Below are 12,226 nucleotides of genomic sequence, written 5' to 3' on the forward strand. Positions count from 1 at the left end.
ACTCTATGCCCACTTTTCTTAGACTATATAACACTGCTCGGAGCTCAGTAGGGGAGCTCTCCTGCCCGTCTCGTTTCGCGAGCAAGTGAGAGTTCCAGGTTCGAACCTGTAATAAAGATCCTTGCTGCTTAGCTTTGACTCTGGACTCTGGTGGTCTTCTTCGGGGAATAAACGGTCTGGGCATAACAATGCCTGTAATCCCAGTACTTTGGCAGGCTGAGGCGGGTTGATCACTTGAGGTCAGGAGTTCAAGACCATACTGGCTGACATGGTGAAACTCTGTCTCTATTAAAAATACAAAAATTAGGTGGGCATGGTGGCCGGCACCTGTAATTCCAGCTACTCAGGAAGCTGAGGCAGGAGAATCATGTAAACCTGGGAGGTGGAAGTTGCAGTGAGCCCAGATCGCACGACACACACCAGCCTGGGCGACAGAACAAGACACTGTCTCCAAAAAATAGGCTCTGCCTGAATAACAGCACATTGGCAATACCTGAATTTTGGAGGAGACATATTCAAACGATAGCAGGGGGAAGCAACCCTATCTTGCTCCAAAACTGGTTTCCCTTAGTCTTAAAAGGCTTATCTCCTAGCCAACCGCTTTTCACCTTTTGTCACGCACGTCCCTGTGAAGAGACCACCAAACAGGCTTTGTGTAGGCAATAAAGCTTTTTAATTACCTGGGTGCAGACGGGCTGAGTCCGAAAAGAGAGTCAGTGAAGGGAGATAAGGGTGGGGCCGTTTTATAGGATTTGGGTAGGTAAAGGAAAATTCCAAAGGGGGGTTGTTCTATGGCAGGCAGGAGTGGGGGTCACAAGGTGCTCAGTGGGGGAGCTTTTTGAGCCAGGATGAGCCAGGAAAAGGACTTTCACAAGATAACGTCATCACTTAAGGCAAGGACCGGCCATTTTCACTTCTTTTGTGGTGGAATGTCGTCAGTTAAGGCAGGGCAGTGTATTTTTCACTTCTTTTGTGATTCTTCAGTTACTTCAGGCCATCTGGGCGTATACCTGCAAGTCACAGGGGATGCGATGGTTTGACTCGGGCTCAGAGGCCTGACACCTTTCATTAAAAACCTAAAGTCCATTTCTACCCATCAGAGGTAGAGCAATGCTTTCTTAGATACCTTCACAGGTTTTTGTTTTGTTTTTGAGATGGAGTCTCACTCTGTCACCCAGGCTGGCATGCAGAAGCATGATCTTGGCTCACTGTAACCTCTGCCTCCTGGATTCAAGCAATTCTCATGCCTCTGCCACCTAAGTAGCTGGGATTACAGGTGTGTGCCACCGAGCCCAGCTGATTTTTGTATTTTTAATAGAGACAAGGTTTCACCATGTTGGCCAGGCTGGTCTCGAACACCCAACCTCAAGAGATCCACCTGCCTCAGCCTCCCAGTGCTGGGATTACAGGCATGAGCCACCGTGCCCGGCCCCTTCACAGGTTTTAAAAGGCCAAGAGCAAAAGGAATTAAGCAACAAATAACGGCCTCAAGAAAGAGAGACAGCAGAAGAATCACTGTCACTGCTTTTTTCTTTTTTTTTTTTTTTTGAGACGGAGTCTCGCTCTGCGGCCCAGGCTGGAGCGCAGTGGCCGAATCTCAGCTCACTGCAAGCTCCGCCTCCCGGGTTCACGCCATTCTCCTGCCTCAGCCTCCCGAGTAGCTGGGACTACAGGCGCCCGCCATCTCGCCCGGCTAGTTTTTTGTATTTTTTAGTAGAGACGGGGTTTCACCGTGTTTGCCAGGATGGTCTTGATCTCCTGACCTCATGATCCACCCATCTCGGCCTCCCAAAGTGCTGGGATTACAGGCTTGAGCCACCGCGCCCGGCCTGTCACTGCTTTTCTTGAGGCAAGTACGAAGTCACAATTGGGCTCCACAATTGATTGGTAACCTTTAACACAGTCCCCTTCATTAGCCTGGACAAGAAAGTCCTGGTCAGTTGCTTGCCTTCTCTTTTGGCTATATTCAGCATATAAAGTTGCCTGTTATCAAGATGAACAGCATTTATGAACATGAACCATAGAGTTAATACTGAATACACTTGAAGTTGCTTTTAAAACAGACTTGGGGCCGGGCGCGGTGGCGCAAGCCTGTAATCCCAGCACTTTGGGAGGCCGAACGGGCGGATCACAAGGTCAGGAGATCGAGACCATCCTGGTTAACACGGTGAAACCCTGTCTCTACTAAAAATACAAAAAACTAGCCGGGTGAGGTGGCGGGCACCTGTAGTCCCAGCTACTTGGGAGGCTGAGGCAGGAGAATGGTGGAAACCCGGGAGGCAGAGCTTGCAGTGAACTGAGATCGCGCCACTGCACTCCAGCCTGGGCGACAGAGCGAGACTCCGTCTCAAAAAAAATAAAATAAAATAAAACAGACTTGGTTTCTGGCCGAGTGCAGTGGCTCATGTCTGTAATCCCAGCACTTTGGGAAGCCGAGGCAGGCGAATGACCTGAGGTCCGGAGTTCAAGACCAGTCTGGGCAATATGGTGAAACTCCGTCTCTACTAAAAAATACAAAAATTAGCCAGACATGGTGATGCGTGCCTGTAATCCCAGCTGCTGGGGAGGCTGAGGCAGGAGAATCGCTTGAACCTAGGAGGCGGAGGTTGCAGTAAGCTGAGATCACACCACTGTACTCCGGCCTGGGCAACAGAATGAGACTCTGTCTCAAAGATACAAAAAAATAAAAAATAAACTAGGTTTCTTCCAAATATATTTACCATATTCGCATGTGCAGTATTTTGCCATTTTTGTATATTTTTAAATTTAAAAATGTTTAAGTTAATGCTAATACAACTCATACTAAACAAAGTATTGGTACTAGTGATCAGACAAGGACTTGCACGGGGAGGCGGGAATAGGAATTCAGGAAAATAACCTACAAGAATGAATCAGAAAAGACATCTTTAACTATAGAAAAACCTTTAATAACAACTTCAGATTTACATGACCCTTCCGCTGCTCAGAACACTATGGATTAACACACACACTGGAAAGATACAGACACAGGAATCTGCTGCACTACCCCAAATGGCAGAGTCTCGACTGGGGCTTCAGCTCCTTTCCCAATCCAAAACTGGCACCTTTGCCCATGGAAATTCAAACTGCATCTCTAAATGATGGGGTGCATGAACTGTCTGCTTCAAAGGTATTTAAAAACAAACAGGAAGTACAGCTACCATTTCATTAAGCAGCCACCACCACAAAGCATGGTGCAGTATCTACTAGCTTAAAGTTTATCACTCCATTAGGGCTTATTGACAGCAGAAATGTGAATGTAGTCACGTAGAAATAAGGAAGAGAGCACTTAGGAAAACAAAAAGTACAGAGTAAGTTTTAGAGTTTTTTAAACTTTAATAATATGCTGACTAATATAGTCAAAAGTGATATGCACTCGTGAAATTAACCCATTTTCTCAAGTCCAAATTAGCTATTAAAGTCTTTATATTTTACCAAAAACATATAAGGATTTAGTACACTATATAGATTATATAGTTTTCCTACCAACCTAAAGCTTATCAACTTTATTATTGTCTACTGACTTTCAACTAGGCATTAAATTTAGGGTGGGAAAGAAGTGATACACTCTGTTTCAACTACGGTAGTTGCATGTTATCCTCTCTTTAAACCCGGCTGATATGTAAGTTTTTTTTTTTTTGTTTTTTTTTAAAGACAGGGTCTCACTCTGTTGCCCATGACTCTGAAATGGAGGGAACTGGGACATAAATGTTTTGAGGAATAAAATGGTGTGATCACAGGTCACAAGTCACTGAAGCCTCCATCTCCTGGCTTGAAGCTATCTTCCCACCACAGCCGACTGAGTAGCTGGGACTACAGGCGTGCACCATCACACCTGGCTAATTTTTGTATTTTTTGTAGTGACAGGGTTTTGCCATGTTGCCCAGGCTGGTCTCAAACTTCTGGGCTCAAGCAATTGCCCTGCCTTGGCCTCCCAAAGTACTGGGATTAAAGGCATGAGCCACTACACCTGCTATATGTAACTTTATTTCAACAAAGGGCCCCAACACTGTATTATCTGATAGAAACTTTAATAATGATTTAAAAAAAAAAAAAAAGTCAAATCCTTATATAAACTTCACCCAAAACATTCACTTTGGCCAGGTGCATGGCTCATGCCTGTAATCCCAGCACTCTGGGAGGCTGACGCTGGAGGATCATGAGGTCAGGAGTTCGAGACCAGCCTGACCATCATGGTAAAACCCCATCTCAACTAAAAATACAAAAATTAGCCAGACATGGTGGCAGGCACCTGGAATGCCAGCTACTCGGGAGGCTGAGGCAGAACTGCTTGAACCCAGGAGGCAGAGGTTGCCGTGAGCCGAGATCACACCACTGCACTCCAGCCTGGTGACAGAGCAAGACTCCGTCTCAAAAAAAAAACAAACCAACCAACACTTTATTCCTCAGAACATTTATGTCCAGTTCCCTCCATTTCAGAGGCATAAAACCCTGAGATAAGATACATAAAACAATACCCAGAACAGACCTTTGTGTGTATACAGTGTACATATACATACCATATGTAGCATGGGTTATGTAGTACTACATAAATTACACGAAATTTTGCATATTAGTAAGCAAGTCACTGAAACTTTATTAACAAAAGTATGGGCCTGGCCTGGTGGTTCATGCCTGTAATCCCAAAGCTTTCAGCAGTGGGAGGTTTGCTTGAGGTGAGGAGTTGGAGACAAGCCTGGGCAACATGGTGAGATCCCATCTCTACAAAAAAACAAATCAATTAGCTGGGTGTGGTGGTAGGCACTTGTAGTTCTAGGTACTCCAGAGCACTATTCGAGTCCAGCAGTTTGAGACTGCAGCGAGCTATGATCACGCTACTACCCTCCAGCCTGGGTGACAGAGTGAGGCCCTGTCTCTTTAAAAACAAAAACAAAGCCGGGCGCGGTGGCTCACGCCTGTAATCCCAGCACTTTGGGAGGCCAAGGTGGGTGGATCACGAGGTCAGGAGATTGAGACCATCCTGGCTACACAGGTGAAACCCGGTCCCTATTAAAAATATTTTAAAAAGTAGCCGGGCGTAGTGGCGGGTGCCTGTAGTCCCAGCTACTCAGGAGGCTGAGGCGGGAGAATGGAGTGAACCCAGGAGGCGGAGCTTGTAGCCAGCCGACACTGCGCCTCTGCACTCCAGCCTGGGTGACAGAGCAAGACTCCTCTCAAAACAAACAAACAAACAAACAAAAAACCCACAAACAAAACAAAACAAAAACAAAAACAAAAAGTATGAGCTATCTTCCATTAAAATATTGATTCTGGAGCCAGGAGCCAGGAGCTATGGTTCACAACTATAATCCCAGCACTTTGAGAGGCTGAGGCAAATAGATCCCTTGAGTCCAGGAGTTTGAGACCAGCCTGGGCAACATGGCTTTCATCTGTACAAGAGAAAAAAAAAACTGGCCTGGGCGACAGAGCAAGACTCTGTTTCAAAAAAAAAAAAAAAAATAGGGCAGCCTCAGTTTTCTAATTAAATTCTAACATGAGGAAAGCGATTTTACCTGGACAGTTTTAGCACATGAATCTACCAACAAACAAAACAAAACTCCATTTTGCATCATTATCCAAGATTGGGAATAAAAGGATCTAACAAATTTATCCTCATACATAAAGGTACTAGAAGGTCAAGTTAGAGATCTAATGAGAAAGTGAAATATATACTACATAGTTGTTCTGTTGGTTAATATGCCCAAAATAATAGTTACTATCATTACATCTTACAGAAACAAAAGCTTTAAGCTTATTACTTTAAAATAAATCTTCCCGAAACATTAACAAGAGATTTTAGTTTTTATTTCTTTAAAGAGTATGGGGGTGGTTTCAAGAAAAGACTTTTGCTAAAAGCAGCTAGCAATAAGATTATGGCTATCAAACCAGTTTCTTTCACAGAAAGTGAGCATTCCTTGAAGTGCTACTGTTTTTGAAAGTTTCTTAGAGCAGTCTCAGCATTCTAAACAGTGTATAGTTCTACATATTTGTTGTCGCAATCTTGGGCAGAAAAATCACTAATAACAGGAAACAGAAGCCGGGCACGGTGGCTAACGCCTGTACTCCCAGCACTTTGGGAGGCTGAGGCGGGCAGATCACAAGGTCAGGAGTTTGAGACCAGCCTGACCAACATGGTGAAACCCCGTCTCTACTAAAAATACAAAAATTAGCCGGGCGTGGTAGCGTGGGCCTGTAATCCCAGCTACCCAGGAGGTTGAGGCAGGAGAATCGCTTGAACCAGGGAGGCAGAGGTTGTAGTGAGCCGAGATCACGCCATTGCACTCCAGCCTGGGCAACAGAGCAAGACTCCGTCTAAAAACAAACAAACAAACAAACAAACAGGAAGCAGAGAGCTTTTTGAAAAACAGCCTTGATCAATCCAACAAATATAGTATTCAGAAACACTACAGAGCAACAAAGTCTTCTCATAAGAGTCATATTTATAGTATTTCTTAACAGAAATATAAACCTAAGAATTCCATTCTTTAGATTCAAAAGATTGGCTTGCTCATAACCAGGCCTTAGAGCAATCTGTTCCCAATATATTTAAAATGCAGTTATAAATTCAAGAGACTGATTCATTTTAATTTTAAGAAAAATGTCAAGAATTACAAGCCATATTAAAGCAAACTAGTTAGGAGGTTATGATTCCATTACAATTACAATACTGTTGTGCAGAACATTACTGCGGGAACATGCAGAATACTTTTTTAAAAATAACCTCCTTTGAGGTGTATTTGTGTCCACTGAAGTTGGATTTAATGTTTGAAAATTACCTAAACTCATCAGTTGTATCGTGAATAAGATACATGATTAAGCCAGATACTTGTGGTTCAAATTAAGTTGTGACTATTAAGAAATTCTACTTACCTTCTTGTGAGACTCAAACTGACTTTAAAACAATTCCGAACAATACCAAGAGAGCCTCTCAAGTGGCTGTTCCAAGTAACAACAATCATTTAAATAATTCATAAATCTTACTTTGAGTGGAAAGTTGAACTACATGGTCTCTGATACCTCTTCCAATGCTCAATCTTTACAATCATACCTCATACATACAAATAATTTCTACACACATGGTATTAGAAATGGGCATCTTATAAAATGAAAGTATTATATAATAAGAGTACATTTCCTTGAAACCAATCACGTATTAATTTATTCCACCTAAAAACCTACTACAGTTAAAAGTATAATAACTGAGCAAACACAGAAGCCAGCTTCTGGATCCTTAATGATCACTTTAATATGAGTGGAAGTGATTAATACTTATGTTACAGACTCACTAGTCTGCAAAATAATTCAAGATAAAGTCAGTATTTATTAGGCAATAAAATAATTGTTCCAAAGGATATTTCTAAATAACTTCAAAGAAGTTATTACCATAAAGTTAAAAAGGAATATCATCCATGTTAAGTTTGTGATAAAATAATTTAAACACATGATTGACTCTACAAATCTTTTTTACAAATTACTTCGGAAGTTATAAGAGGAAATGTTTTTCTTTTTCCTCTGCTATCTTTTATTTTTTCCTTCCTACTTCTGATCCCCTTAATATACAGTATTATTGATGTAAACTCAAGAATTCATGGTAAAGGCATCTTTTTGCTTCACAGAAATCATGATCTATAGAGAAAACAAGGTAAAAACTGAGGAAAATTGAACTTTTTTCAAAAAAATTACAAAATAGGATGTATAACATTATCTTTGGAAAACAGACTTTTTTTTCTACTAGAAATAGCAAAAATCGTTCTACATTTTTTCTTCCCCAATTGCATGTTTAATTAGCATACATTCCAACAGTGTGCATGAAAAAAATTCTAAGCCAGAGGTATTTAAGTGATTTCTTCCTGTTTTGGCTAATTCAGTGGCCAAGAAACAATGATGTTTATTCTCTGATTGGACGGAGTCAAGAAACAAAACAGATATAATTACCAAGGGATAAAGCTGATATGACCCAGCAACAATCTGTCATTACTTCAGCTATTAGTCTGCCTTCTCCCTCGACCCAGCCCCACAAAAAAAGTTCTGCTCTGCTTAAGTGTACAGGACTCCAGTGAACTTCCAACAGTTTTGCTTCAAGTGACCTAAGAATGGAGTAGTGAGTCATCTGTAAAGCCTGGAGTGGTTCAAATAACACAGATAACTTCAGTAGCAACTGGAAACAGCTGGCTCCAAATCAGGGAGAATACTCAATCTTCAGTGACATGGAGGAAACAAAGTCCAAGCTTCTAAAACACGTAACGACAAGTCCAGGAACGTGGCCGGACATAATCCAAGAATGTGGGCTGCAGTGGGGAAAAATAAGAATGGAAAAATAATTTATTTGTGTACAGAGTAGAGGAGGTGTGGAGGTAGACAGGGGATGTCAATATGATACATTGTACATCTCTAAAATGCCTCCCACCATTTCAATAACCCTCAAGGTATAAGCAGCTCCCTAATTCAAAAGATGTTCAGTACTTTTATCTATAACACAGATTTATTCAATTTAGATGCTTCACATAAAGCTTTTAAAGTCCAGTAAACTATACACAATTGTGTGGACTTTGACCAGTTTCTAAATAGGCACTATTTCTTTCTGTATCTTTTATTTTAGCACAGCCCTATTTTAGGACCTTAAAATCTAAATGGTGGTTAAGGACGACAAATATATATATATAAATGACTAATACAAGGTTTAAAATTACTGAACTATCGAAAGGAGGAGCAAATGAAGCACTACAAAAGTTCAGAAATAGGAAAGAGAGGGAAGCAGGCATTTGAAAAATCATCATGGAAGATGTGGCATCCAAATTGGATTTTGATAGGAGAATAAAATCTGATATGTGGAATCCAGGTGACCAGGGACAGTCGAGAGCAATTACTTCAGTTGAACAAAGGAGATCAGTATGAAATAAAGAGGGGGAGTTGAGGCAGCCTAACAGACATAGGATACACAGAAAGAGGGGAAGCTTTGGAGAGGAAACTGATTTCATTATGGACATCTTCAGTTACAGATGCCTAGGAGAAATACCCAGGAAATATATCAAGAAGGCATCTCCTCCAAACCTGGAAGGTTGTAGGGACTGAATGACTTAGTAGTAGGGCCACCAAATTTAGCAAATGTAAGTATAGGATGCCTAGATAAACTTGAGACAAATAGCTCTATCTGTCATATTTTTTTGTAATTTACTGAAAAAGGCAGAATATAGGACATTTGGGGTGTTCTAAGAAACCCCATACAGGAGGCAGGACAAAAGTATTAAATACAGGACATGCCCTATATACACAAAAAGCCTGGCAATCCTACTTCTTAGGGTGTTTCCAGCATGAAATTCTATCCATAACTATAAGCAATACTTTCAGCTAGTGCTAATAGATTTAATTAACCAGATCACATCAATTAAATTAACCAGAGTGTTTGCTAGAAAATTCCTAAGTCTATATCCTATACTATGTTACTTGAAAATAAAATTCTTAAAAAAAAAAAAAAAAGCCATCCTCCTAAAATCTGTACCCATGTATAGCTAAAAACTAAAGTCCTAAGAATAAATGAAACCTGAATATAATTACCCAAAACCAAAAACAAAAATGGAATCAAGAGTAATGGAAGGCATCTCAGTGTTGTCCAAGAGTTTATTTAGAAGGAAGTAAAAAAAAAAAAAAAAAGAGGCCGGGCGCGGAGGCTCAAGCCTGTAATCCCAGCACTTTGGGAGGCCGAGACGGGCAGATCACGAGGTCAGGAGATGGAGACCATCCTGGCTAACACGGTGAAACCCCATCTCTATTAAAAAATACAAAAAACTAGCCGGGCAAGGTGGCGGGTGTCTGTAGTACCAGCCACTTGGGAGACTGAGGCAGGAGAATGGCGTAAACCCAGGAGGCAGAGCTTGCAGTGAGCTGAGATCCGGCCACTGCACTCCAGCCTGGGTGACAGAGCGAGACTCTGTCTCAAAAAAAAAAAAAAGAAGATATGTTTTAGGTGGTGGTAGTAGGGACATACATGGCATTAGGAAAACCCTGGAGAATACTTAGAAGCGGCTGGCTGGGCGCGGTGCCTCCAGCGCTCTGGAAAGCTGAGGTGAGCGGATCATGAGGTCAGGAGATCGAGACCATCCTGGCTAACATGGTGAAACCCCATCTCTACTAAAAATACAAAAAAATAGCGGGCATGGTGACATGCTCCTGCAATCCCAGCTACTTGGGAGGCTGAGGCAGGAGAATCGCTTCAATCTGGGAGGCGGAGGCTGCAGTGAGCTGAGATAGAGCCACTACACTCCAGCCTGGGCGACAGAGTGAGACTCGGTCTCAAAAAAAAATAAAAGAAAAAAGAAAAAGAAAAAAATTAGAAGTGGCTAAAGAAAAGGCAGTAAAAGAAGAAAACCAAAAACTAGGAGAGTTAAATGTGAAGAGAACTAAACAAAAGGAAAAACTTCAAGTACAGTAAGATCAGATAATGAACGAATGCTTTTACTCCTCATTTCCCTCTCTTTAACACTAATTCATCATAATCTCCACTACTATCCTCCTTAACATTGCCCACCAACTCTCACAATCAGAGAATAAACAGGTTCTTTTGCACTCCAACCAGATTGGTGACTCACATTTTTCAGAGGACAGTGCTGACGTGCATACCACTCTTGAGAATAAAAGCAGAGTAAGACTCCATTGCCCAAGAAAAGAGAAGTCCACATCATAACATTCCAAATTGGTTTTTTCCGACTATCATTGACAATGAAGTTGAAAGCCACTAAAGATAGAAAGGCAACAAAGAAATATACAGTTATCAGAGGTCAGAAGTTCGAGACCAGCCTGGCCAACACGGTGAAACCCCATCTCTATTAAAAATACAAAAATTAGCCAGACGTGGTGGTGTGCGCCTGTAATCCCAGCCACTCGGGAGGCTGAGGCAGGAGAATCACTTGAAGCAGAGAGGCAAAGGTTGCAGTGAGCTGAGATCGTACCACTGCTCTCCAGCCTGAGTCATGACAGTGAAACTCTGTCTCAAAAAAAAGAAAGAAAGAAAGAAATATACAGGTATCAAAACATAATTTGTCAGAAGATGAGGGGCTTCAGATATATCTGCTGTTATCATTGCATAATCACAGTGCACAACAACTGTTTATATATTTTTAAATTCTGGTCACTGTTTCTATAAAGAAAAATAAAGCTTCAGTGTTAAAATCAGTAACTTACAAGAAATCAGTGTTTTCAGAACATGTGTATATATATTTCATGGAATTAGAATATTCATATTCCAACTTTTCCCTCTCTACTCACTCAAAAACTTGTCAGTTTTCTAGGGGGTGCATAATCACAATGTTTATGAATAGGAAAGCTGTTTATACAGATAACTTTTATGACCTACCAAATCAGTGTCATCAATGGTCTTCATGAGGTTACCTAGTTCATTTCTCTACTTCAAAGTGTAAACATCTTGAGACAGAGCTGTGTATAATTATTAAAAGTCAATATTCTGACCATCTGATAAACAAGTACTACCTTAAAGTGTTACTACTACTATCTAGTTCTCCTACATTGATTTTATAGTTTCCTTTCTATCTGGTTTTCTTTTTTAGCATAGTACCCAGTACTCACAGCACGCCAAGATACTTACTTCCAAAGAACATGAAGAGCACAAAGAGCACGGGATAGAAAAAGCTCAAGCAAACAGCCAAGGCATATTCGTGTACTACAGCAGATACAGCAAAGACAGCCAACATGGCAGCAGATTTGAATCTCTTGGAGAAAAACTAAAGAAAAAGGAAAACATTACAAAGTAATTTTTAAAAATTTAAAGCAAGCATGAATTATACAGGATGTAAAATTATATGCCAAAGGTACCTATTATATTTGTACTTAACTTTCTAAGTCTACTCCTTGGATTAATCCAAATCTATTAAAATAATTACAAATCATATATACTTACAAATACTTATTATTTTTCAAATATGAGTCTATTTTCAAAAATATCAATAATTTATATTTGTAAGTTATTACAACTGACAAAACATAGTTTTCCTATATAAATGAAACATATTGAATTTCAGTCTTTAGAGTAACACTGTATGGCAGATGGGGCAAGTGTCCTCTCCATTTTTACACATAACAAAACTAAGACTTCAGAAGGAGAAGGGACTTGCCTTATCCATATGTGAAACTACACCTGAATGACAGAATTAGCACTCAAATATTAATACAATGCTATTTCCACCATAAGATGCTG

The 12,226-nt window shown here is 40.8% G+C and overlaps 1 protein-coding gene across 5 annotated transcripts in view; it reads right to left on the minus strand.

Annotated features, from left to right (window-relative positions):
• Window positions 1-5,805: 5,805 nt before the first annotated feature.
• Window positions 5,806-12,226, minus strand: part of SOAT1 (sterol O-acyltransferase 1) — a 63,426-nt gene continuing 57,005 nt past the window's right edge. For 4 of the 5 annotated variants that reach the window (XM_025389463.1, XM_025389473.1, XM_025389470.1 and 1 more), the window contains 3 exons: window positions 11,618-11,753; window positions 10,605-10,750; window positions 5,806-8,306 (listed from right to left, as the gene is read on the minus strand). In XM_025389463.1, coding sequence (XP_025245248.1) covers window positions 8,250-8,306; window positions 10,605-10,750; window positions 11,618-11,753 — 339 coding nt within the window. In that variant the 3' untranslated portion in view covers window positions 5,806-8,249. The remainder of the gene's footprint in view (window positions 8,307-10,604; window positions 10,751-11,617; window positions 11,754-12,226) is intronic. The other variant, XM_025389471.1, reaches the window with a different exon arrangement.

Source organism: Theropithecus gelada, chromosome 1, assembly GCF_003255815.1.
Source record: "Theropithecus gelada isolate Dixy chromosome 1, Tgel_1.0, whole genome shotgun sequence".
NCBI lineage: Eukaryota > Metazoa > Chordata > Mammalia > Primates > Cercopithecidae > Theropithecus > Theropithecus gelada.